Below are 26,766 nucleotides of genomic sequence, written 5' to 3'. Positions count from 1 at the left end.
AAACTAAACATACATGGGTATCATACAAGTACATTCATATGTATCATAGAAGTATCTGATATTAATTTCATGTATCTATTTATATGACCTAATATTAATTTCATGTATCTATTTATATGACCTAATATTAATTTCATGTATCTATTTATATGATCTAATTTTAATTTCATGTATCTTTTATATGTATCTAGTATTAATCTGATGTATCAAGTATCAATTTTATACATTATATTCAAGAACATGTATCTTGGATACATAGTAAGCATATACATATAATTATATGTATCTAAATGTGGAATGTAATTAAAACGCATGAACTTAAGAATAAATCATGAGTGTAGAATATTTGTCTTATCATTAATCCAAAATTAAAAAAAAATCAAATCGTTGTACGAAATTAATGACAGTGTAAATTTTCAGCCATTGAAAAGTATGGAAAACTAATAGATTCAAACAATGTAAAAATCCTAAAATCGAACTTTAAAAGAATTAGAGCTTCAAATTAGATACATTAACATGGTAAGAACAAAGTTACAATACAATATTTCGAAATAATTGAACAAAATCTTACTTTACCTATTTATATAATGTTGATTATAGATAGTTGATTATGAATTTAGTACATGCAAACATGTATTGAGATGCTTGAGGAAGAAAGGGGTAATGGTAGATGTGTGTGAAACAAAACATTTATTGAAATGGTTGAGGAAGAAAGGGGTAATCGTAGATGTGTGTGAAACAAAGCGTGTATTGAAATGGTTGAGAAAGAAGGGAGGTAATGGTAGATGTGTGTAAACAGTGAATAACGTGGGGGAGTGGGCTGATGGTGTGAAGAGAGAGGAACTAATTTGAATTGTTAAAGTCACATTAATTAAGGAGATATACTTTTAAGATAATTATAAAAAATCATATTTAAGGGGATTGTGTATCTAATTTAACTTTTTTAAAAATATGATATAATTATTAAAAAGTGGTATTATATGTAATATTTTTAAACTAGAGGTAAAATATGTATATATAATAGTAAATTATGTCTAGATAGGTAGTTTTTCCTTTTTTATATCCAATGAAATTGAGAGAGCAAAATATTCCAGGCCCAATGAAATTGTCATGGGCTTTCTGCTTTCACTATATAACCCGGCATCTTATGAAACAAACCAAACCCGACCCACAAAAGGGATAAAACCCGGAACCCGATAACCAATCAAAGAATCACCGCATTGTTCGAATCAGAGTTTTATCTCTCTAGGTTTGGTGTTTGATTCATTCATTTAGTGATTTGTATCAATCATGGCTACTGCTTCAGGTACGCATATTTTCTATATTGCAAATAGGGCTAATATTTGCTCGACTGCAAGTTTTTTGGATATAATTTGCCAATATTTGCTCGACTGCAAGTTTTTTGGATATAATTTGCTAATATTTGCTCGACTGCAAGTTTTTGGTAATAATTTGCTAATATTTGCTCGACTGCAAGTTTTTGGATATAATTTGCTAATATTTGCTCGACTGCAAGTTTTTTGGATATAATTTGATAATATTTATAATTTGATAATATTTGCTCTAATGCAAGATTTTCTTGGTTATAATTTGCTAATCTGTCATTTTAAAAGTATAATTATTGAGTATATTGAATTATGCGGGCGCAAAATAGAGCTGATGGATATATGGAGAAAAGATTTTTTTAGATACTGGATTTATATGTTTGATATTGTTGTTCTAGCTGCATATTGTTATCATTAGATTAATTTGTATTTAGATGGAATAATAGATTTATCATGGATTCAGTTGCTAACCAATTGATGTTAACGTTCTGTTTGGACAAGTTTTGAAAAAAAAAAAAAAAACAACTATCTGAAGGGATCTTTTTTGAGGAAAAAGTTTGTTTAGAAGAAAAATGTGTTTGGGGAGTTTTTTATAAAGGTTTTGGGTGTTTTGTTAGTGGAAGAAGTGTTTTTCTATGAGAAATACCTCATAAGTCATGTCCTTTCTATATTGAAAAAGTTTTTTGAAGATACTTCATGAAAAAAATTTAACACATGTTTTTGGAAAAAAAATAATCTTTCCACAGCTTAAAAAATCTTCTAAGAAACAAACCATGCCTAAAGTTTGATGCTTTCATTGGATCAAGTTCATGCTGCATAAAGCTTTTCTACATAAGAGAGTGGTTGCTTCCATGATAAAATCTTTAATATATCTGATGCAACTCTAATTTTGTAAAAATGCAGTGGCGTTTAAGTCTAGGGAGGACCACAGGAAACAATTGGAATTAGAAGAGGCGCGAAAGGCTGGTCTTGCACCGGCAGAGTTGGATGAGGATGGAAAAGAAATTAATCCTCACATTCCTCAGTATATGTCTTCAGCTCCTTGGTATCTCAATGCAGAGAGACCAGTATGTGTTTTCTCCTTGTTTAGAGTTTCGGTCAGTGTTGCATTTCTTGATTGCCTGGGCGCACTTTTGACATTCACTTGCTCTATTCCATAGAGTTTGAAACATCAAAGGAAATGGAAATCTGATCCAAATTACACGAAATCATGGTATGACAGAGGTGCAAAAATATATCAGGCTGACAAGTATAGAAAGGGTGCATGTGAAAAGTAAGTAAACCATTGTTTTTCTTGGTAGTTTCCGATGTATTGTTGATTCACATTCTTTTTGCTGGCTTTCATAGATGTATACATTATGTCTCTTACCTTTAATATGGTCAAAAAGGACTTCAATCAAAAGAGAATCCTTTGATCTGGAAATTCAAATCTTGTAGTCATTGTCTGGTAGGTGCCTGGCTAAACTTCAATTTTTGGTGTATACTTTTTACTCTGGGAAGTTAATAGAAAATTAGTATACTCATCTGATTCCAACTCTAAAGTTGGAAAAAGGCCAATAACTTTTTTGGATTCAAGAAATAGCAAATCTTCTATGTACTTTGGTGTTGAAATAGACAAATAGTATTGCTTAATGTGCTTTCTCACATGATAATCTGAATATAATGTGACTGACACAGCTGTGGAGCAATGACGCACGATGCTAAGTCATGCACGGACAGGCCACGCATATTAGGAGCAAAATGGACCGGAAAACACATTGCTCCTGATGAGAAGATAGAGCAGTTTGAGCTGGATTATGATGGTAAAAGGGATCGTTGGAATGGTTATGATGCTGCTTCTTATGCTCATATCATTGAACGATATGAAGCAAGGGATGAAGCAAGAAAGAAATACCTTAAAGATCAACAACTAAAAAAGTTGGAGGAGAAAAATAACAAAGAGGATGAAGAAAGAGGTGACAGCGAAGATGAATATTTTGAAGATGTTTTGAAGGTAGATGAAGCCAAGGTTGACGAAAGCAAGCAGATGGATTTTGCAAAAGTTGAGAAGCGTGTACGAACCACTGGTGGTGGAAGCACAGGAACTGTTAGGTCTATCTTCCTTAATATTTTTTCATCTTTGATCCCTTCCTGCCTATTTACTTTTGGGGTCCTGTTTTTTTTTTTTGGTTTGGTTGTGGGGGAATGAATGAGGGGTTAAATGAATGGCTGACTTGTACTATGTAGAAAGTACATAGTACACATATTGGTCTGAGTGCTACTTTATCAAGCTACTGATGCTTCTGCATCGTCCAGGAATCTACGTATCCGGGAAGATACAGCAAAATATCTTCTTAATCTTGACGTCAATTCTGCACACTATGATCAAAAAACCCGGTCCATGCGTGAAGACCCTCTTCCAGATATGGATCCAAATGAAAAGTTCTATGCTGTAAGTGTACATTTGGTCCACCAAATAGTACTGGTTTTCATTGTTCATATTTTTTAACTTAGTCATCCTTTTATGTTTCCTCTTATAGGGTGATAACCAAAATAGAGTTAGTGGTCAAGCATTGGAGTTCAAGCAGCTGAATATTCATGCTTGGGAAGCTTTTGACAAGGGGCATGATGTTCATATGCAAGCAGCTCCATCCCAAGCAGAACTGCTTTACAAAAATTACAAGGTTAACAAGGAGAAACTGAAGTCACAAACAAAGGAGGATATCATGGAGAAGTATGGTAATGCTGCCAGTGAAGAAATACTCCCGAGAGAACTACTGTTAGGTCAGAGTGAGAGAGAAGTTGAATATGATTGTGCTGGTAGGATTGTGAAGGGCCAGGTAATTCTTTCATCATAGACTGCATAAATAAATTACTTTGCATGTTTTAGGACACAGGGTTGAATAGCATAACGTAATGGTATATATTAAATTACACTGAGATTGAAGCTTAATTGTTGTTGCAATTGCAAAAAGGTATCTGATTTCATTTGGGTTCATTCTGCTGCATTCCAATCTCTGCTGGGTTTAGGTTCCCTTCACCTTTCAGTTCCAGCAACATAATAAACTTCATCACTATTTCCTACTTCAAGTATTGAGAGCAGAATAATTCAAGAGATCATCCTCTCCTTCCATCATATCTAGCAATCCAGTCTTCAATCATACTGCCTTGTTTACCTCGATTGAAGGCAATTCGACATCTTTTTTTATTTTGTCTTTTGAAGATGTGGGTATTTCTATTCTTCTCCTAACCAAGTTCATCCAAACTGGAAACAACTTGATATATTAAGATATATTACTTATTAAACTCTCCGAGAGAATTATTCATTAAAGAATGAATGTATACTGATACCTCAAAGAAACTATCATCTGCCTTTCATACAGATAATCGGATTCAACACTTAACTATCCTCATTTACATAAACATCTGGACAGCACGGCAATTTTCAGATACCATCTCCAAAACCTTCCCAAGTTGTTACGACTAGTCTGTGCAACGCAAAGAAATACTTGCTCCATTTTCTAGGGAAACAGGATAGAACTAGAAATAACATTTATTAGGAACATTAAGAGTGTATAATGTCTATAAATGTTTCTAGATTCGTTTGTTTGGCATAACTTGTGAGTTGCTTGCTGTAGGAGATGTCTATTCCTAGGAGCAAATATGAAGAGGATGTTTTCATCAATAACCACACCACAGTTTGGGGTTCATGGTGGAAGGATCATCAGTGGGGTTACAAATGCTGCAAACAGACCATCAGAAACAGCTATTGTACAGGTGCTGCTGGAATTGAAGCAGCTGAAGCTTCTGGTGATCTTATGAAGGCCAATATTGCTCGCAAGGAGTCTGCTGAAGGTTAGTGTTCTCTATTGAAATTCAGGTTGCTACACCCCCTCGTTAAATCAATAGTATGTGCACTTTAATCATACCGATAATCCAGTTTCCTGATAATGGAACTTTCACAATTCTTTATTGTTTGATTTTAGATTTTATGATGCATATGACCCGATACCCAAGTCTCTAGTTTCTCAAATCCAAGTATTTCCCATGATACCCAACTGATTGGGAGTATCCTTAATATGTTTACTTTAGATCTTATGCTTTCTAGGAGTCTTTTAGCACTATTAGAGATTTTTACGCAATAGGAAAGATGGAGAACTGCTGGTATTTTTATTTTCTTTTATATTTATTACTTCATTTGATGTTGGCTTGAGATGAATTAAAAGGGAAACCTAGTCAGTGAGGATTCATATAGCTGAGCCCAACTTGTTTGGGACGGATACAGTTGTTGTTTTGTCACTTTGTGTTTGAAATATATGATCAGGATTCAGAATCAGATGTTGTGAATGTTTCGGGTCTTCTTACCTATAAATACAGACTGCTGAAATTTTGTCTGTCGTCCTCTTCGAATTTTGGTCAAGAATTTGGTTATACTGGAATTAGCAACCTTCTACAGTTTTTCTTGGGTCAGCAATGGAATATTAGAATTTGCCATAAGTCAAAGGAGTTAACTTTCCTCCTTTGTTCACCCACCCTCTTTGTTCATTGTGTTATGAATCTACACGCTACTGTGGGGGAATTGCGTATTTGATGACAGAATTATCAGTGAACTGTCTGATTTCCTAGCTTTTCTACTTCAAATGTGTACATATTTTCCTAATAATGTGGCATGAACCCCGTATTTGAAGGTGGTTTTTTTTTCTTACCTGTCACTTTGTAGGTATACTTGTTTGCAGTGTAGCCATTTATCTCAAACTTTTATATTTATATTCTTTTCATCAAATATGTGATCAATCTAGATACACATGCGCCGGTTGAGGAGAAGAGGCTCGCTACTTGGGGAACTGAAGTTCCTGACGATTTGGTTCTGGACCAGCAAAAGCTGGCTGAAGCTCTTAAAAAGGTATCCCCTTTAACCTATTCTTGGTGATTTTGAAGCGCCACTCTTCTTGATGATGAATTAACTCAGTTTCCTCTTCTTCTTTTTGGAAACATAATGTAATTTCTTTTTCTTTTCCATGTTTACAAAGAATGATAGTGGAAAAGTGTGGGTGGTGGTTAATATGCCTGACTGAATCCATGTTTTAATCTCAGTTGGCTCTAGCTCACATGTATATCTGGATGGTCTAACACGATCTTAAGTTTGTATTTCTTGTCCGAGCAGGAGGATGAAAAGAGAAGAGAAGAGAGGGCTGAAAGGAAAAGAAAATACAACGTGAAGTACAATGACGAGGTACATCTAATTCTTTGTTTTTATGTTTCCCTTCTGTTTGTCTTACCACATTTCTCTGTGTAGGTTACACCGGAAGAAATGGAGGCCTACAGAATGAAAAAGGTCCTCCATGACGATCCAATGAGGGACTTTTTGCACTGAGTTATACAGAAGAGGGAAGTCCTTTGCTGCTTGGGTGGCAGTGCACCTTTATAGGTAGCACTTGCCATTTGCATACTACATGTTCCAGGAGAATGAAAGGTTAATTCTGAGTTCTGTCCGTTTGTCAGTTCTTTGATTTGGTTTGCAATGTTACTAGTAAAATACACACCATCCATTATACTAGTTAGTTAGGGTAAATAAAGGACTTACACGTGAGGAACTCTTTGGATGATTGACGCTCCTGCGCGTTGCTGTCAAGTGTCCTGATTTATCAATTGTATATATACGCACTGGGTTTTGTGAGATCATATTTACTACTCTTTTCTCTTTAATAGCTCCAAATTTGAAATATCTAGCGTGAGAACTCTTTAATTCCATCATTTTCATTTTATTTTTTATTTTTATTTATCTACACTGGATAAAGATTTGAATTTGAATCATTCAAATTTTATTCACCAAGTTATTTGTTTCAAGTCTCAAATTATAATAATTATTTAGACATTAATTACTAAGTTTATTTTCCTTTACACTATAGCACTGGTTGTAACCACCACTATCAATCACCGCAGCTTGTCGTAAATTACTACCACCATAATCACATATCTTTTTCCTACAAGGAAATCATATTATTAATTACCACGGTTACTAGGTTTAATTGATTGTTTGTATATATAAATGGAATTCAAACTGACACTAACAAAATAAGACAGAATAACCCACAACGGTCCATATATATTTATTTATTTATTTGAGACGGACAACGGTCCCTATATAAAGAAAAAGAAGATTGAAAGGAAGGGATAAATTATTCGTGCAAGGTAAGCTATCCTCCACGTCCACGTGGGACTGTCATTAGCTACAAACAAACACCTGTTCCATCATGAGTATATAAGTAACATAAAAGCAAATTAAGTTAAAAACGGTGAAAGTGATAGTTTCAATAAAAGCTAGCAACTTCAAAATTGCACCACTTTCGAGGACGACCAAAAGATGGATGTGTTTTTCTTCAGATCCAAATATACATAACTTCACTAAAGAGTTTGAGGTAACTGCAAAAGCTCCAAAGAAAATGCTGAAGAATCGTTTGGCTATTCTAGTGCTCTTATTTACTTATTACTTCTACTTGGGAGATTTCAATGTATCGGCTCAACAGTTTAGACCTGGATTTGTGTACACCAGAAACAGAGGAAGATGCACTCCTCAGTAAGAAACTCTTCTTTCTACTACTCTTATCACTATTCTAAAAAGTAGATAAAAACCTGTTATTTTGCTATTGGTGAATAGGTATTGGAGCAGCAGAAGAGAGTCATGGCCAAAAATGGTACCACAGACATCGACAGTATCTAAAATATTTGGATCCAGGGCCTACGAGCGATACAGGTATGATCTAACACTGCTAGAAGCTGCTGGAAGAAACGACGATGGGGATAATGTATTTGCCAGATTAGTGAAGCAATCAACAGCTGCATTGTTGAATTCATATGCCAGACACAATTATCCCTACAGTGCTTGGGAAGTAAAGACCATGCTCATTCAAGCTTTGGTTTCTGAAAAATCTGCTTCTGTTTTGGCTCAACAGTTATCTCAAGCTAATGAAGCCTGCAACTAATTAGCTTCTTGTTGATTGTTACTTAAATCTTTTGTTAGCTTTTCCAGTTTGGTATTAAGCTGTAACTAGTTCGACGCACATTTTTGAACATTAGTTCTACTTATGTTCGGGTGCTATTATAACATTATCATGCTTGACGATTCTCAGACTAAATCATCCTCTCCTGCTTTCATGTAAGCTATGGTCTCACATACAAATCGTAATTATGAGTTTCATGCGCTCTAAGTGACGGGTGGTTAGGAAGATTTCAAAGCAAAGAAGCAGCCACAACATGTAGTTCTTCAAATCACAAGTACTAAAATACATTCAGATACTAGCCACTATTGGCGTGTAGCAACAGCGTTGTGAAACTTCAAACGACTGGGAACATGTATGTATATAATGTTAAAGATCACTTATATACCAATCTACACTACATTTGAACTGTTATATTAACCACCACCAAAGATCTAAACATCGGTGAACTACATCTCCAGAGAACAAGAGGTTGGACTTTCACGATTCCCTGTACTTGGTCAGATCAAATGTCAATGTGCTCGAGCAACTGCAAGAAGAAAAAAGAAAAAAAAAAAAACAGCGTGTTGACGTTATCATCATAAGTAAGAAGAAAGAAGGGAAGTGAGTGATAGAGAGGCTGCAGAATCTTACCCTCTCTCGGCATCCCTGTAAACACCAACCAAAGCTTCAGCTTTGTCATAAAAGCTGTCTTTGAGAGAGATAACAATGCTTTGGAAGCCACATCCTTCTTCAGGATCCTGAGTAAGCCTAGCACCTCCACAGGACTTTGATCGAATGAATCCAGCAACTTTGGCAACATTCAGATTATCCAATGCAGCATCAACTTCATCCAGTATGAAGAATGGAGAAGGTCTAAAACTGAAAATCACACAAAAAAGTGTGAAACATTTTTTGCACTAGTTCAAATTGGAAGGAAATAAGATAAGTATTATCACTAGGACAATATCTACAATGCGCTCACGCTAGCTGATATTTGCATATCAAGTGGATGTAAACTGTGCCAAATGAACATAGTAATTTCTGAGACTAAAACAAGTATTTCCCTACTTCCTGCTGGCACAATGAGTTCGCGAGTAGCCACATAGATTACCTGTGGATAGCAAAAAGCAATGCAAGTGCTGCAACCGTCTTCTCTCCTCCTGAAAGCTGTTCCATATCCCGAAATCGTTTTGTTGGGGGCATAGCGGTATACTTGATACCATGTAAAAATGGCTCATCTTCATTATCCAAGTTAAGATATGCTGTCCCACCGAGAGGATGTGTATTGCTCTTTGTGAGTTGCTTGTATATCTTGTCGATTTTGCCAGATATGTGATTGAAAGCTTTCATAAACAATTCACACCTGCAAGCAGAACATGCAGACTTCACCAACAACATACTGTTTAGTCCCACAAGTAGGGAACATGCAGACTTCAGATCAACAAAATACGATAACAGATATGGTAGTCAACTTTTGCTATTTTTTCTACAGGATTAGAATATAAAAAGACTATCCCACCATTCTACGTCTAATCAAAGGCAACAAATATACCTAAAGACCACACCAAAGACGGGAAAAAGAGAAGAAAGGGACCTACAAATAGGAGCATATTGTCTCATGCACATATCAAATAATCAAGAATATGGCCACAATGAGTGCAAGAAAGAACACGCTTCAACAAAAAAATTGAAATAAAAAAATACATATATGCTTCAGCAATACGTAAATTTTTCTAGTTCTTTCTTTTATTTTTTTTGGTGCCTCATGTGTCTTTTCCTGTAGATCCTTCATCCTTGCAAAGGATAATATAAGGATAGATGAATTAGAGATTGGTTTTAATAGAAGATCAATAAACGTGATCTCAATCACATGGATCTCAAAGACTTATCAAAAGCAGAATTCCCTTTCTAGAAAAATTTAAAAACCCCATTTATAAAAACATTAATTGAAGCAGGGATTGAACAACCGTAAATAAGCAAGCATACATAGATCAAACAATTCTATAGGGTAATGCTCTCCTGACAGCATACTACTGTAACCTCATCTCCAACAAGTAGAGTAACCACTTCACTTGATTTATACTCTGACGTACAGGAATATCATGGTGAAATTATATAGAGATACATGTGAATTTCAGCATTTGAGATTAATAATACCTGGCCCCTTTAACTCTATTATATTCATCAGTAACTTTCTTCTCCTCATTTTTGGCCACTTCAAATTCTTTATTAACATCTTCCTCCTTTTTCAGCAGATCTTTGTATTGATCAAGGGCCTTCAGATTTGGAGCAGTTCTTTCTATCTCTGACATCAAGGAAGCAATTTTCTGAGTAAAATCCACCTCACGTTTCTCCCTTTCAGCGGGTTTCGTAATCTGCTGATACATTCTATTCAGTTTACTGAAATCGAAAACAGGGCCAGGTGTAGACTCTCCAGTATCCATTGGATCAGAGATAGTGGGCAGTTCTATTTGCTCCAGTTCGCATTTCTCCAATATTTCCTGCTTTTTTAAATTCAGTTGTTCAATCTGTGCCTCCTGTAAAACAAAGAACAAAAGCACTCATATACTCGTATTTTTAAGAGGAAAGCACTCGCCTACTCCTTTTCAACATATATGAATGCAATTGGCAAAAATGAGTGGCTTCTCAGAAGCCATGACTAGTATAAGAAAGAACTTCTCCAAGAAATTATCATTGATCAGAAAAACCTTTGATTTAATTTGACGGTTATGTTTGCTAATGCTAGTTGTTTCAGCAGAAATCTTTTTCTGCCACTCCTGCAGCTGCTTTTCACATTCTTCTGATTTGGACCTCCATGCTGCAGAAAAGAAAGGAATAAAATTCTCTTAATGTACAACATATTGGGAGAAAGGGACATATTGCCAATTGCATAGTGCGAACATAGGAAACGGAATGACTAATACTGGGCATTCAGTTGCCTGACATGACCAGAAAAGGTATATTCAAATGAGGAGATGAAATATAATTGAATTGGAAGTGAATGTATAACTAGTTAATTACCAAAATCAGGAAGTGATACTCCCTCTTTACCAATTTATGCGAACACAGCTGCATTTTCGTTAAGTCCCAGAAGTTCTTTTTTTTTAATAGGCAAGAACTATTAATGTTTAAAAAAAGCACTAAGAAAGTGCTGTGATAACATCCAAAAATTGCAGAAGAGAAGTTTACCCTGTCTATTTATACAGAGTTTCTGTGCACTGTAACAGGGTTTCAGCATCTTCAACTAATTCCAATTTGCACCAAAAGGAAGAAAGCATGACACCAAAACAATAGCTCCAATTCAACTTCTCATGTTTCGAAAATGTGAACAGGAAAAAAAATTGTTTGAAGTATCATGCAATGCTATTTTCCATGTTTTAGACTAATTAGAAATTGGCAGTTGTTGCTGTGATCTGATTTATCATAAAAGAAGCAGAACATGGTACAGTTTCACCCTATCAAAATATGCACTTTATCTGATGAGGCTCTTACAGAGTTTGGAGAAGGAATCTTTTGTAATACTTCTACAAAGGAAGTACAAGCAGAAATATCTAGTCCAACAAGACTGAAAAGCTAGTGAAAGGGCTCTACAAAAAAGTGAAACCTAAAGCATACCTAATACTTCTTCCTTGTAATCGTCTATCTCCTTTGTAGCTTTCTCCATGGACGACTTCAGATCCGCCTCCTTGGTCTCAACCTCCTTTAATTTCTCTTTTAAGTTATTAAGGGTTGATTCCAGTTTTACAATTCGTGAATCCATGTCCCGCTTCTGCTCATATTCCAACCTGAAACATGCTTGAATTAAGAAAGTGGCATGTGCCATAACTAGGCCGAAAATTAACAATGCAACTTTTAAAACCGTAACGAGCTTTCAATATTATTATTAGCTTTATAGCTCAAACAATTGATGCGGACAGCAAAATACTCAAGGAAAAGCAAGTTCAATTTTTTTTTAAAAAAATGGACGCTTGTTTGGCTCAAGGGCAGAGAAATATGATTATGAGAAACAGTATCAAAATGTCAGATGATCAGGTCGAGGTCGGTGTCTATTTATCTTTGAATTTATTCTAATGGTTATAAGGAACCAACAACATTAATCAGAGAGGAAACATACTGTGACTTAAGCTTCGATTGTTGATTATGTAAATTGAGCCTTTCTTCAGACATTTCCTGAACAGCTTTGAGCTGATTTTCTTCATACTCCCTAATATTTCTCACCCCAACGGATTCACTGAACTTTTTGTAGATTCTGTCAACAATGTCATTGATCCTTTTCTCTCGCGATAAGATCTCTTGTGCCCTTGCATCAATTTTTCTGTTCAACTGCAGAAACTCCTAGTAAGAGCCATGTTACAAAATGAAAACCAAAGAAACTAAGATAGGAAGTATAAACACCTGCTCAAGTTCAGGCTGGATATGTCCAATTTCATTTTCAATACTCCCCTTTTCGCGTTCTAAATTTTGAAGTTTGTCTGCAATACTTTTCTGCAAGACAACTCAAGCTAACAGCATTACAAGATGCAGAACATAGACAAATGAAAAGGCCAATAAGCAATAGTATATTAACAGGGATACAGAATTAATAAGCTATGAAAGAAGTGAAAAGCTAGGGCAAAAAACACCACGAGTGTTGAGCCACTATGTTGCTCAGACTCTCCAAAAATGTTGTAAACAGAAGTAGATCCAAAGTGTAAATAAAGTTTATTTTTCAAAGAATTCGAACATTTGGAAGTATAAATAAATGTGAGTATGTCATCTTCTTTACCATAATGTATCAAAGAAGAAGTGAAGAGTATAGACAGAGTTCCTTCTTCAGAAATTGACCATCAACAAATAAGTTGCAGCAATAAATCAGTGGAGTATAAAAATAAAACTTTAACACCCTTTCAATTCCAAAGTGCCATCAACTTGATGAGCAACTAGATTGAGACTGAAAGAACCAATCAACATGAGGATATGGTGCTCAGGGTGGCCCTAAGAACAAAATCCTAAGGTCTGTGATCATAGGAATTGATTATTAAGCAATTGTTTATCCTTATTTATATATATAAACTAGTTACTCCCCACAAAGAAACAAAACAAGCTATACTGTTGGTGGTCCTCACTAATAGCTTACTTCAGTCTGTTTAATGCCGACATGAATTGATTAGACAGAGAGTTTCACAGTCCACTTGACTTGTGTATTAACAGCAAATGCAGCAGAAAATATTAGAGTAATTGAAACGTTAGAGCGAAATTTGGATTTAAACTGTTAAATAAATTTTATTTCTTGAAAGAATTGAGTTATATAAACCATATTATTTCTATAATGTGTCTGGGTACTTTTTTATCAGCAAAACATGTCAAGTATTTGAGACATCTCAAAATAGTGTTCTAGAAATTGGAATAAAGGCAATAAAGATGGAGTTGGACCCAAGAAAAAACACAAAAACCTCAGCAAACTACAAAGTTTAGAGATACAATACACATATTCCCCCTTCACTACATCAAACTTTATCAGGAAGAAAGTTGCTATATAAGAAGCTACAAGGGCATCTTAAACCGAAAATTGATGACAATGTAAGAATCTCAAATGACTAATAGGAGGGATGCAAAACGATGGCTGCTCACAAAACTTTAAGAAAAGATAGTCAAAAACCTTTTCAATCTCAGCATAGTGAATCTTTTTCTCAAGTCCACTGATTCTGCCAGATGCTTCAGACTCCTTAAGCTGCATCTCCCTTATTGATCCAAGCTCCTCCAACTCTGACTCAAGACCTTCTTTTTTCTTCTTAAGCCCTACAAACCGGGGAAAAGGAATCAGGACTATGCAACCAACCAGACACATGGATAACGAACACAACTGACCGTCAATTTTTTTGTCATCCCATTTGTGAGAGCGTGCTTCCATTCCACCACTAGTACCACCAGTCATTGTACCAGATTTTGTTAACAAAATCCCATCAAGAGTCACAACTACAAGCAATATGGGTGTTGTTAAACCAAGATTAACTTGTATAGTAAGAAGGGAAGTACTTTTTGTTGTTCATCAGTGAAAAGCGCTGTGTTACCTTTAAGTCTCTCACCATCCCAGCTAAGATACTTAGCTTCTTTTAAGTCATTGCAAACAATGGTATTCTGAACAGCAAATAATATAGCCTTCTCCAATGCTGGATCAAATCTGTGTTACTGTTAAGCATAAAACCTCGAAGTTTCTGATAAGAATTTCCCATCATCATAGACAGGTGTATGGTTGAGGAATATGGATAATCAACATATTAGGTACAATAATTAAAATAACAGCACAGGATACTGTATGACATCAAAAACCAGCATTGCAGTCCCACCCAATGTGCGCAGCCGCTCAACTACTGGCTTTATACGGACCGACTGAAGAGGTATAAATGTCTGAGGAGGAAGTCTTTGCTCTTTCAAATACTACACATAAAAAAGAACGTAGAGGCACAATTAACACAATGGAAAAATATAGGGGCAATAAACACATCAAAAGGAGCATCTCAATCTATGGGCAATGAATCAAGTGCACTGTCTCAGGGTCAAAGAAATGCTCCCTAGTCCAGTTGTAGACAAAAGCATTTTAAGGGAATATCACATCCTAAAACCTATCCCATATAACATCACTTCAAATACCATTGTTCTTTCTTATACTACACTGATTAAAACAGATAGAGGTACAGTTCACGTATAGAAGCATAATCCGCCCCAAGGAAATAGACAAATGTGATGAAGTTCATAGTAGTATAGATAACATAAATCTGAAAACAGGACCACTGCGACCAGCATTATATTGGGAGTGGCAGAGGGATATACAGCTAAAGAATCCACTTCATTGTCATTTGATTGGATATAAGACAGCAGAAATTGATAACGTTAAGTGACATACCCAAAATTGATATGTAGGGTAAAAGTTACATAGCATTTTAGGACGTGTACATTATTACCACAAACTTAAGCATAGATAGCATCTCGTGGCTACGACGCAAACATGTGGAGAATCATATGACTTATAGCATTTGCTTTTCTCCAGAGAGGTAGCATGTTAATTGCAGTCTCTATGAAGGAGAAAGGTAGATATTTTAAAGGAGTATAACATCAAAGACAAAAATGATAAGACCTATCCCACTCCAAAATGAACCTCTAAAGCAAGCACGGCGACATCTATATAAAATACATTAATATATTTACATAAAGTTAAAATGCTTCAATTAACAAATAAAAAGAAGGAAAACAATGAAGTGAATAAGGAAGGAGCGGTCCCTGAAAACAGAAGGCACTTTTAGAAGAAATTTCTTTCTAGGTCAACATCACCAAGTTGCAGTATCACAAGTTATCAAACCAAGATAGAAGTTGAGAAATATAATCAGGTAATCCTAATTAACCGTGGCAAGAGAAACCAGACTAGCACCGCTTAACTATTTGATATTAGAAGTATCATTACTATGACATAGTTGCTTTCGCACCTTGATGCATTCTTTTCCTGTTTGGTCATCCTCAACTACTACTGCATCCATATATCTGCCCATTGCAACTGTTACAGCAAGGTTATACTTCTTATGTGTTGGCCTGCAGAGATCTGTCATTCGACCATGAACACCAGGAAACAGACGCTTCAGCGTTTCAACTGCTTGAGACAATCTGGCATCTCTCTCATTTTCATGTCTCTCAGCCTTCAACTCACGTAGTTGGTCCTCTACTTCATCAAGTCGTTTGCGCAGATTGTCATGTTTTTCTCTGTCAAAAGAACAGATATTTCTAGTTATTTACATAAACAACAAGTAAATGCAAATGCAGTTACTTGAACTTCCATATGACCAGAGCCCATTAAACAAGGAAATATGTCATGGTATTCAGTAGAATGCATCATAGCTCAATCTGACCAACCTGGAGCGTCGAAGTTTATTTTTCATTTCACGCTGTTCTTCTTTCACCCGTTTCAGTTCTTCATCATGCTTCTTAACTGCATCAAGAATTTTCTTCAACCTTGTTTGCATCTGTTTCTCCTGAGACTCAAGCTCATGCTTCCGATTTTCAAGCTGCTGAAGATTTTCTTCCAGATTCTTCTGAGCATCAATATCAGCACGCTGCTGCCTATCCAAGACCTCTTTCTCATCTCTTAGTTTCGCAGTTTTCATGCCAGCCTCTTCTTTACTGTAAAACCAAATCCACGAAGCTTCATCAAATGAAAACTAGCACTTGATCTCTAGACATTTATTTCAAAAAGAATATAGAAAAAGCAGATCATGTGTCAATGCAAACATTTCTATGCTTTCACCTTTCTCCTCTGTCTAGGCAGCCTGAGAGAGAAGATGACAATGTAAAAAGCAATTTTTGAGCCCATGACAGTCCATCTAACGATATTGCGATGGGTAATAAAAACATGAGCTTCTGCAGCACAAGGAAGCAGCTTTTCCCACCTCCCCAATAGGGGCACAAGGGCAGGGCAGAAATAGAGCATACATAAAAACACTTGGTGATTTTTTCCATCTGCCTGAGCCTTGGAAGGAAGTGTGACCAGGTACCCCTGCTTTTGGGAGGTAGCAGGTACCCAGTGAAATAATCAAGGCCATTCAAGCTGGCCCAGACACCACCGTCACAAAAAAAATAATCTAAAATTCCAAGTAGTATTAAAGATTAAGGTTTAGAAGAACATGGTAGAGAGCATCATAGGAGCTTACATCAAATCAGAACCAAAGAAGGTCTGTACAATGATAACAAAATGTGGTACATTTGCAATTTAGAAGTTCTTGCTTCAAGTAATAAGCAAATAAGATACATCCAAGTCATGGGCTGAGCAACACAAAATGTTTTGTTACACAAAACCTGCCCAGGATATTATTTTGAGGTCGGAGGCACAAACACATAACCAACGGAAACTAGCAAAAGTTTCAAAAAAATTAATGACTATGGCGTCCGGGCCAGCTTGCATATTCCTCGACTGTTCCTGGGTACCTTCTACCCCCCTCCTGCACAAATATCAGGTAACTCTACCGGCCAAGGCTTGCTTCAGCTGGGATTTGAACCTGAAAGGCTGAAACATCATGGTTCTCCTCCAACTTAATTGACCATAAGCCCATAACCTTAGGTGCGCAAAAGTTTAAATGTCTTGCCTTCAGAGAAATGTAATGTCTCCTTTGTTCTGTGTTGAAATAGAAAATTTATTCCTTATTACTAGAGTTTAGATTGTTAAATTAGTTAATCATTAGGTATTAGATCAGATTTTACGGAGGGGGGGTTGGTTTTCTTTATAGGAGAGGACAAATTTATTTTTTTCAATGCGGATTTGACACGACATAGGAGACGCTTCCCTTTATCAATAATTATATTATTTTTAATAATAAAATGGGGTCCCAACATATTAAAGTATAGGTGTTCCCTCAGATTCAGAACTTCTTTCAATACTTATGGTCTTAGCACTTTGAACCCCCACCAACCCTGACTATAAACACAAACCTAAGTCTACGACCAAAATTAACTACCGGAAAAATTAATGATTCCTAGATCGTCAATTATCATCCAAAGACATTTATTTTATTAACAAATAAAGCAGCAGTAAAACGTTAAAGAGATTACACAGTACTCATATTCCTTCATGTAAAAGAGTTTCTCAACCATAAAAGAACTCACATTTGGTGATATGTCTCCAATTGACTGTCAGCTAACTGAAGTTTCCCCCCTGCATCTCGACTTCTTTGACGCAACTCATCCAGCTGCTTTGTAATGTCCTTCAAGTCATTTTGAAGCTTCTTCACCTCATCTGTATGTCTTCTTTTTTCATCTCTCTTCTTATCAAGCTCTTTACTTGTACTTTTGATTTTTGAAGTAATCCGCGATATTTCTTCCTTTAACTTTACAAGATCAGGTTGCTGTGAAAAGATAAATGAATCCTTGAGTGAGCACATTATAAATGGTGATGAATAAAAAATAAGTGTAGTTCACAACTCTAGTGATGACAGAGCAACAAGGACACAAGAGTATATCTATTTAATGACAACCGAGATTTTGTTTTTCTATGGCAAAAAAGGTGAAATTCTTGTGTGACGCCACATAAACTGAGTGAGTTGATTAATGTGGCACATCATCAAGCTTAATAATAGAAATTAAAAACAAACAAATACATTTGCACGCCTTCAATAGAACATTGTAACTATCAGAATAAACAAGTAATTTTAGGAAAGCAATCAATAGCATTCGCCCAAGAAGTTTAACTCATTAAGCTTCTAAGCATTCAGTCAGAGAATCTCTTCGAGCCAACAGTAACGAATTTCATGCACAAAATTCAGGGAACCAGCAATATGGACTACCAGGCAAAAAGTGCTATCCTGCAATAGCTCATCTTGAAACAGGCTATTCGGTTTTGTCCTGTCAGCTTTTCAGTTATCTAAACCTTTACAACAATTGCTGAAGGTTTTATCTCAGATTGGAATAGCACAAAATGTGGTTCAGACGAAATAATGTTACTCCGAGCATCATGCACCAAAATTTGAAACTGTGAGTCAAAGCTTTACTTCATAGGCAAACAGAAAATAGCATTAACATCACTCATAAAACAAGTGTGAAAGACTAATGAATTTGAGAATAAAATTACATTCTTGTCAAGTTTGTTTTTTCTATCTGCAATCTTCCTCTCGCGCAATGCAATTTCTCTCATGTATCCGCTTAGTTCTTTCTTCTTTCTGCTAGATTCACTTTCATATTCCCCAAGTTTCTCCACAATTTCTTTGACTCTTGCTTCTTCGGCATCAAGTTCCTCGTTTGTCTTAGCAATATCCTTTTCTATGTTGAATAATTGCCAAAGAAAATATTCTTGCTTCAAAGATTTCTGCAATAAAGACAGATGACGAATGATGGGGACTCACAAGAGGAGTAGCCATAAAGGAATAATAGAAACAAGTTAAACCAAGCAAACAACTGTTTTTTACAAAATATTTTCTCCTTCCACTCATAGCAACTAACAAGAAAAAACATCATCCACTACATGCCAGGAAAAAAATAAAATCTTGAGGGTGTTACCATATATACACATTGGTCCCCATAAAATTCAGAGTAGATAACCTTTTATCATTAACAGGGAATAAATGACATTTCTGCATACACTGCCTCTACCAAGCAACTAATTTGTTCTCCTGAAATTGCTTCTATTGGAGAAGGCCAAAAATGGAGTAGAAAGTATCCCAATCACTACAAAACTATTTATCAAATGCTTCATGTCCCTACTACTGATAATAGCTAAATACGAGGAGGAAATGAGAGTAGTTTAAAACTCACCTTATTATGAATTGATAAATATACCCTTGCATTTATATATACATATAATGAATACAGACAGAGGCACGTATTTTAGATAAGAGGAAATCAAAGATGTATGAAACTCCTTGTTATAAAATTTAGGCAAGCAAGTGTGGATAAAAATGTTGTGACTGAAGAAGCACAAATGAAATGATAACTTGATAAATCCAAAAGACAATTAAGTTACCAATTTCCAAAAAAAAAAAATAGAAAGACAATTATTGAAAAAAATAAAACAAAGAATGAGAAGCACAATACTCACGCAGACAGCTGAAAAAATAGAAATTCAAGGATATAGACAAAAACAACACTTCAGCACATGACTATAAACATGAATAATGCTTTAACATATAAAAGCAGGTGAATCTTGCATTAAAATCATAAACAAGACGCTGCACTCAAAAACAGATGTACTGAACTCATACCAGTTGATCTTGTAAACGAAGATGCTTCTCAGCTTCTTCTTTCTGTTCCTTTTTCTGTTTTCGCTCCATAGTTACAGTTTTCTTTTTCTGGTAAGCAAGTGCCTTCTTTTCTTCAGCTCTTGCTTTTTCTTCTTCCAATTCATCATAGCGTCTCTTGAACTCTTCAGATCCAGATATTTGCTCAAGGAGTGCAGAGAGTTCTTTTGGATTTTTGGATGCAATAGACTCAACGTCACCCTGCATCAATTCTCCATAGGTAAAAGAGATATCCATTAACACATGCAGAAGGAAGTAACTGCTATTTCAGTTTACTAACTCCAGAATAATAGCATAGGTAGTTAAATGTCATACTCTGAGCTTTCCTTTTTCTACTTATATTCATTTGCCAGCTTATAAGTGTACCACAGTTACAGAACGTCAAAGGAATACAATTAGCAACTCATTCACGTGATGGCAATCAATTTTTGCAGTGACCTATAGAGCAACTCAGATTAGCCAGATACCTTCATTTGATGGCAACAATAACAACTTGCCTCTTCTTTCAGCTAATACAAGCCATTCTTAATACTGTCTTTAGTGACACTTTGCGCTTTATTATGATTAGATAGGAATGTGTTTTGAACTACAATTACAATGGATGAAAGATAGTTCACTTTTTTTCAATCCATAAAGATAGTTCAAAATTCTTTTACACCATCATTCATTTAATCGTCTCTATTTATCCTAACCAATGTGAACACATGTTATGAGGTGCAGAGGACTGAAATGGTCCATTCAAAATGCAAAAGGAAAATCATAACGCGCTAAGTATATTCAGACTAGTATACGCTGTGAAGTGATTCATTCCATCTGGATTGAAAGAACACAAGAATATTTGTGAAGAAGAGAAGACACTGGAAAGCTGTTGCAAAGGTTACATATGCATCAGGTGTGTGAGCCTCACCTGGAATTAGAATTGGACTTCAATCCTTTAAATAATGAGTGAGCGTGAGATATGCTTTGGAGTTGTAATTCCTGTTATTATTAATGCCTAAGATAGCAAGCTGTGTGAGTTTTGCTATGGATTTGTAATGACTCATTTGGTGATTAATACAACAAAGTTAGTTAACCTAAAAAAAATATATGAGGTGCAGAGGTGCTCTGGCTGTTTAAAGATGGTTAATTCTGCGGCAAACCAAGACACACTGTCAATGTAATAGAATTTACATTATATGATGTCTGTGTACACGCTATCAGAGTGTGATTGTATAGTTAAATTAGATGTGGCAAGTTACCCATCTTCTTCGGGTTCCACTTTTATACTTGCTATACAAGGTAAGTTGGCAATTAAATGACCTATAATATACTGTCAATGACGGCAACTTGCTTCGGAATGAGAGTTGTAGTTGTGTCTTTTCGAGAAATAGTAGCTGTTCTTACATACTATATAATGGCAATGCAATGAAGTTAAATCTTAAAACAATTAACCACCACGTACCTGAAAGACAAGAAAATTCCGCGCTTTAACCAGAATATCAAGGGACTTCAATTTGGCATTATACTCATCCCAATTAACAGCTTTCCCATCAATCCGATACTCACTAGCACCAGCACTCGTAATAGCACGCGTAAACTGAATTTCCGTACCATTAGCAAGCTGATAAACTAGCCTCACGAAAGCTCTTCGACCTCTCTGCTCCTTTTCACGGTCGTCAAAAGCATAAATTAAGTCCTTCAACTGTGCACCTCGAAGTTGACCCGTACGAACTCCAAGGACGAAGCTGATTGCATCCATTAGGTTAGATTTTCCTGCTCCATTTGGTCCTATAATCGCTGTAAAGTCGTAAAATGGGCCAATTGATTGAAATCCTTTGTAGGACTTGAAATTCTCGAGTTCCAGCCGGTGGATTTTTCCCGGCGACGCCTGTGACGGCATTGCTGAGTCGAAACCCTAGGTCTTCAGTGAGAATTTTGTGATGAAATGGTGAATATGAAACTTGAATTGAGTTGATGGAGAGTGAAATTAGGGTTTGAAGTGAGGGGATTTTTGTTTTGGCGGGTATTTTTCTCGGAAAATGTGTCTTAACTCATGGAGCGTCGGAGTCGGAGCTGGAGTCGGGTTCCCATATTGGAAGAGTATGAAAGACGAATGAGAGGGAAAAATCGAATTATAGAAAGCTTCTTTTCGTTTTCCCTCGAAAATATCGAACGCCATTTATTAAAAGTTAAAAAATGGTAACTAATTTACTACATAATTTTTCTTTTAATTACTATATATATGACCTTTTTTTTCTACCTATAATTGGTCAAAAAAGATCATTTCATTTGCCTTCTTGCCGGTCACCACGAGTATTTAGATTCATGTTGGGATAATCGATTGTTGAAGTCATTCATCTTGTACGAAGATTGATAGAAAATTATAGAGAAAGAAAGATAGACCTACATATAATGTTCATTGATCTTGTAAAGGCATATAACAAAGTCTCGAGAGTTATCCTTTAGAGGTGCTTTGAGGTTAGAGGTGTCCTAATGATTTATATTAGGGCGATAAATGACATGTATGATAGAGTCAAGACTTGGATTAGAACGATGGGAAGAGACTCAAAGGAATTCCCACTTGAGATGGGGCAACACCATCAATGATCTTACCTTTTTCCTCATTTGCCTTGGTGATTGATGAGTTCACACAGTCAATTTAGGATGAGATTTCATAGTGTATTTTATGTGTTGATAACATGTTACTGATTAATGAGATACCAAACAAAGTTAATGCTAGACTGAAGGTTTGGAGATAAACTTAGGAGTTCAAAGGTTTTAGGTTGAGTATATATAATCAAAGATAGAATATTTGGAGTGCAAATTCAGTGTTACGTGATGTATAAAGCAAATGTGGAAGTGAGGTTTGTCACACAGACTATTCGTAAGAGAGAAAGTTATTGAGGGTACTCATAGGGGTAAAGGTAGGCCAAAAATGTATATGGGAGAGTTGATTAGATAGGATATGCACGACGCATCTTCATAAATATTTGTAGATAATTTTTAAATTTTACAACGAATGGTAGCTCAAAGTTTGTTATTCATAACAATTGTTTAAGAAAATGATAATAGACTATCAATTAATACGTGTACACATGATCAACATGTATGAATTGCAGACCTATAAATGGTGGTTAGAAACCAATAAACGAGTTAGGGTTATAGCTAGGGTCTAGTCTTTTGATTCATTTACTTCAATGCATTAAAAATAACTCCATTTGTACGTAGTATTTATATTTCCAAACTATTGAACTAATAATGACGCAAATGTATATTTCAATTCTCATGTTCTTCTTATATCCAGAAATTTTGATCGAAAACAAAACTCTATCAACTTATTTAATTTGCAATTTTAAGATTTATTTTTGTTATGATATATTTGAGTTGAAGGTTTCTCAGAAACAATATCTCTATCCTCACAAGATAAGTATAAAATTTGCATACACTATATCCTCCTTACATAATACTTGTAGGATCAATTACATTGACTTTATTATTGACGTAATTTATAAAATATGAGAAATAATCTCACATAATTAATTAAATTAATCAAATCACAAATAAATTAGAGTATTTACCTAATTAATCTAAAAAATGAATCATTTAATTGCAGGTTGCGACATGCATAAGGTAATAATAATACAAATAAATCAAACGACATAGAAAAATCTTCAATGATAAAAAAGACTTTAAGTATGATCAATTAACTTACATATATAATACTAATATAAAAATTAAATATTTTAAAATCGGAAAAGGGTTTTACCCTTAAACTATTCAAAATAGATTAAATATACCCTTAAACTATATTTCGGCTCAAAAGTGTCCTTTCCGTCTAACTATTGGACCACACTTACCCTTTTGTTTAACGGAAGAATGATGTGGCATCCATGTGTGTATTAAAATGCCACATGGACCTCCACATGTACACGCCAACACACCCACCTCCACATAGAAGCCCTAATTTCGCTCCTTTTCCCCACATTTCATCCTTTCACCAATCCCAATTTCACCCCTTTCCCTTGTTTCATCCCTTTCTCTTTTAAATAAAAGCTTCTTATGTCTTTTAATGGAGAAATGGATGAAATGAGGGAAAGGGGTGAAATTGGGCCTTGTGAAAGAATGAAATGTGGGAAAAAATGAGTGAAATTAGGGCTTCTATGTGGAGGTGGGTGTGTTGGCGGCACATGTGGAGGTCCATGTGGCATTTTAATACACACATCGATGCCACATAACTCTTCCGTTAAAGAGAAGGGTAAGTGTGACCCAATAATTAAACATGAAGAACACTTTTGAGCTGAAATATAATTTAAGGGTATATTTAATCTATCTACACTTTATTATTTTCAAATTCGATAAAGTCATGAGATTTCACTAAATATATTTATGAAGCAGAAAACAAGTACGACTAAAAAGGAAGAGAGAATATAAGAGAAAATTAGGTGATGGGAAGTGCGTACGTAAGTCGTAACAGTGCATGGCTCGTTCGGCGTAAATTCAGATATGATAATTAATTAGCCAATTCTATTATTTTATATATATATATATATATATATATACTCCGTCCTATCTCTCTAGCTAATTAGACTTTATTATGAAAAGAAAGCCAACGTTTTTTCTTCACATAAACATATGTATCTTTTTAATTTTTGTACCCTCAAATAATTAACTACCAGAAACCATGTGGTTTTGTCTTTAATATGGACGACAGAAAATAAAGCAATTTGTAAAAACTATTGGTCTCGAACAGTTTATATTTTATTAAAATAATTTCACTAACAACTTCACTGTATTTCAAAGGACTCTCATGTTATTTAAGATGTAAATGAAGAGAAAATAATATATATTTTTGATATTTTTATTTAATTTATTCATTTAATATTCAAAATTTACTAACCTAATTAACAATTAACTCGGATTTGTGCTTAATAAGCTCATGTGAAAAATGTTTACTGTTAAGTTATTCTTCATTACTAAAATTTGAACTGAAACTTCTAGTCCAACTTAAAAGGACTCCGAGCATAATGTTTGGGACTCCTACCGTGTGTGATACTTTAGATTTCTCCTCTTAGGACCCGTTTGGTCATGCGATAAGAAATCATGATATTATGAAGTTGAAGTTTGTTTGGACATGCGATATGTAATTTTTGTGTTGTATATTTTCTCATAAACATAAGAATTTCATAAGTTGTAAAACTATTAAAATAGCCCAATTGTTTATTCAATCTTACCAAATAAACAATTTTTTATAAAATCGCATAATAAATTATTACAAAGTTATTTGTTCTCCACTTAAATAATTGTTTCATCTAACTTTATTTGATCAAACTTTAATCAAATAAAAAAAATTGAACATAAATTGTAGTGTACTAGTCTTAATATAATCCTCCCACATAGTACAATCAATCTTCTCACGTTGAACTTGCATTTTTCGATCATATGACCTAGAAGATGAACCAACATTGCTACTTTGAGTCATTTGTTGGTCAATATCATTCGCAACTATATTTTCATGTTCATAGACCATAAAATTTCATCACTCCTTTGGTATTCTCGCAAATAATTATGTAATACTACAAGCTATGACAATTTTCACTTGTGTGTCAATATCATAATGGTTCATGCCTTGTTTTACTTGTGTGCAATTACACATTTTCAGTGCATTATTTTGTGCTAGAATCAAACATATTAGAAGTAGTGATTATCAAACATACATCACCAATTTTATCCTTTTTCATAATAAATTGCTTTAAACATTTTCATATGTAGCCGAAAGAGAAGTTTTTTTTATTATGAATAACCAAAAAAGTATTACTCATCCGTTCTTATTTATACCAAATCAATTCATACTCTATCATTCATGTTTACCAAATTTAAAATAATAATAAATTTTATGCTGGTGAGAATAATAAATTTTAAAAAGTAATGATGTGATTGTTAATTTTATTTACATATGAAATAAATGGTTAGTAGATATAAACGTGACGTTATTTTAACAAAATATGAACTTGTGGGTCAATTTTTTGTATTTAAAAAATCTCAAATCATGATATGAAATTTCCAAATCATGATTTTTGGAGAATATGGAATTCCATCTCATGATATGAAATCATGAGATGGAATCAACGTGAAATTGCATGTCCAAACGTTGATTTCATCTCACAATTCCATATCATGAAATAGTATCGCATGGCCAAACACCTACTTAATCAAATATGTGGGTTTGAAAGTTGGCAATAATTAAAGAGCGTATCCATACAAATAACTCTCTTTTTTTTCATTCGATATTCGATAAAATTTGTGTCGCATGCGGTTTCATTAAAACACAAAAACACTCTCCATGATACTAATTAAAATTCTTTTCATTCCAAAACTTAGACCAAAAAACTAACATCTTACCATAATATCTAATGTATGACATACACCCTTTTTATTTAAAGTGTTGGAACCTAAACTAGTTAGATCCAAAAAAAATTAAATAAGCTAAGGTGATTAAACACACAAAAAAGTCCATCATGTCCATAATTGTCAACCAAATATCAAGTTTATATTATATTATATATAAATGAATATATAGGAGTAGTAGTTAGTAGAGAATGGGAGTAATTAATTATAGAACAGTACTATTTAATTTCTCACATGTAGCAAGGGCATTTTGGTACTTGGCATAAATGGAAGAAAACAACATGTCCTACTCCCTTTATATCACATTATATTTTCACTCCCTTCCAATTCATTTCCATATAAACCCTAAAC

General features: G+C 34.8%; 3 protein-coding genes across 4 annotated transcripts; 2 read left to right on the top strand and 1 right to left on the bottom strand.

The window, feature by feature from the left end:
- Window positions 1-1,185: 1,185 nt before the first annotated feature.
- On the top strand, window positions 1,186-7,023 carry LOC125807887 (pre-mRNA-splicing factor SLU7-like). Its single transcript, XM_049487635.1, has 10 exons — window positions 1,186-1,306; window positions 2,229-2,392; window positions 2,486-2,598; window positions 3,003-3,416; window positions 3,621-3,756; window positions 3,845-4,144; window positions 4,943-5,159; window positions 6,104-6,207; window positions 6,469-6,537; window positions 6,601-7,023. Exons 1-10 carry the CDS (start codon window positions 1,291-1,293, stop codon window positions 6,676-6,678), a joined length of 1,611 nt encoding a protein of 536 aa, XP_049343592.1. The 5' UTR covers window positions 1,186-1,290; the 3' UTR covers window positions 6,679-7,023.
- A 616-nt stretch (window positions 7,024-7,639) lies between these two features.
- LOC125807831 (uncharacterized) lies at window positions 7,640-8,289 on the top strand. Its single transcript, XM_049487562.1, has 2 exons — window positions 7,640-7,881; window positions 7,963-8,289. Exons 1-2 carry the CDS (start codon window positions 7,673-7,675, stop codon window positions 8,285-8,287), a joined length of 534 nt encoding a protein of 177 aa, XP_049343519.1. The 5' UTR covers window positions 7,640-7,672; the 3' UTR covers window positions 8,288-8,289.
- A 275-nt stretch (window positions 8,290-8,564) lies between these two features.
- On the bottom strand, window positions 8,565-22,052 carry LOC125807314 (structural maintenance of chromosomes protein 1). Of its 2 annotated transcripts, XM_049487013.1 has the most exons (18): window positions 21,473-22,051; window positions 19,996-20,232; window positions 18,870-19,103; window positions 17,909-18,147; window positions 16,166-16,432; window positions 15,745-16,015; window positions 14,577-14,701; window positions 14,335-14,444; window positions 14,132-14,239; window positions 13,923-14,062; window positions 12,680-12,769; window positions 12,399-12,607; window positions 11,900-12,069; window positions 10,993-11,102; window positions 10,442-10,821; window positions 9,396-9,647; window positions 8,936-9,163; window positions 8,565-8,831 (listed from the first exon to the last, which is right to left on the bottom strand). In XM_049487013.1, the coding sequence occupies exons 1-18, from the start codon at window positions 21,908-21,910 to the stop codon at window positions 8,783-8,785; spliced, it is 3,657 nt and encodes a 1,218-aa protein (XP_049342970.1). In that variant the 5' UTR covers window positions 21,911-22,051; the 3' UTR covers window positions 8,565-8,782. The 2 variants fall into 2 exon arrangements, with proteins under 2 accessions (XP_049342970.1, XP_049342969.1); XM_049487012.1 differs by having other exon boundaries at window positions 13,923-14,239; window positions 21,473-22,052.
- Between the last annotated feature and the right edge of the window lie 4,714 nt (window positions 22,053-26,766).

This window comes from Solanum verrucosum, unplaced genomic scaffold (assembly GCF_900185275.1).
Source record: "Solanum verrucosum unplaced genomic scaffold, falcon-dt-bn FXZP01000183.1, whole genome shotgun sequence".
Classification (NCBI taxonomy): Eukaryota; Viridiplantae; Streptophyta; class Magnoliopsida; order Solanales; family Solanaceae; genus Solanum; species Solanum verrucosum.
This window is presented reverse-complemented; position numbering and strand designations above follow the sequence as displayed.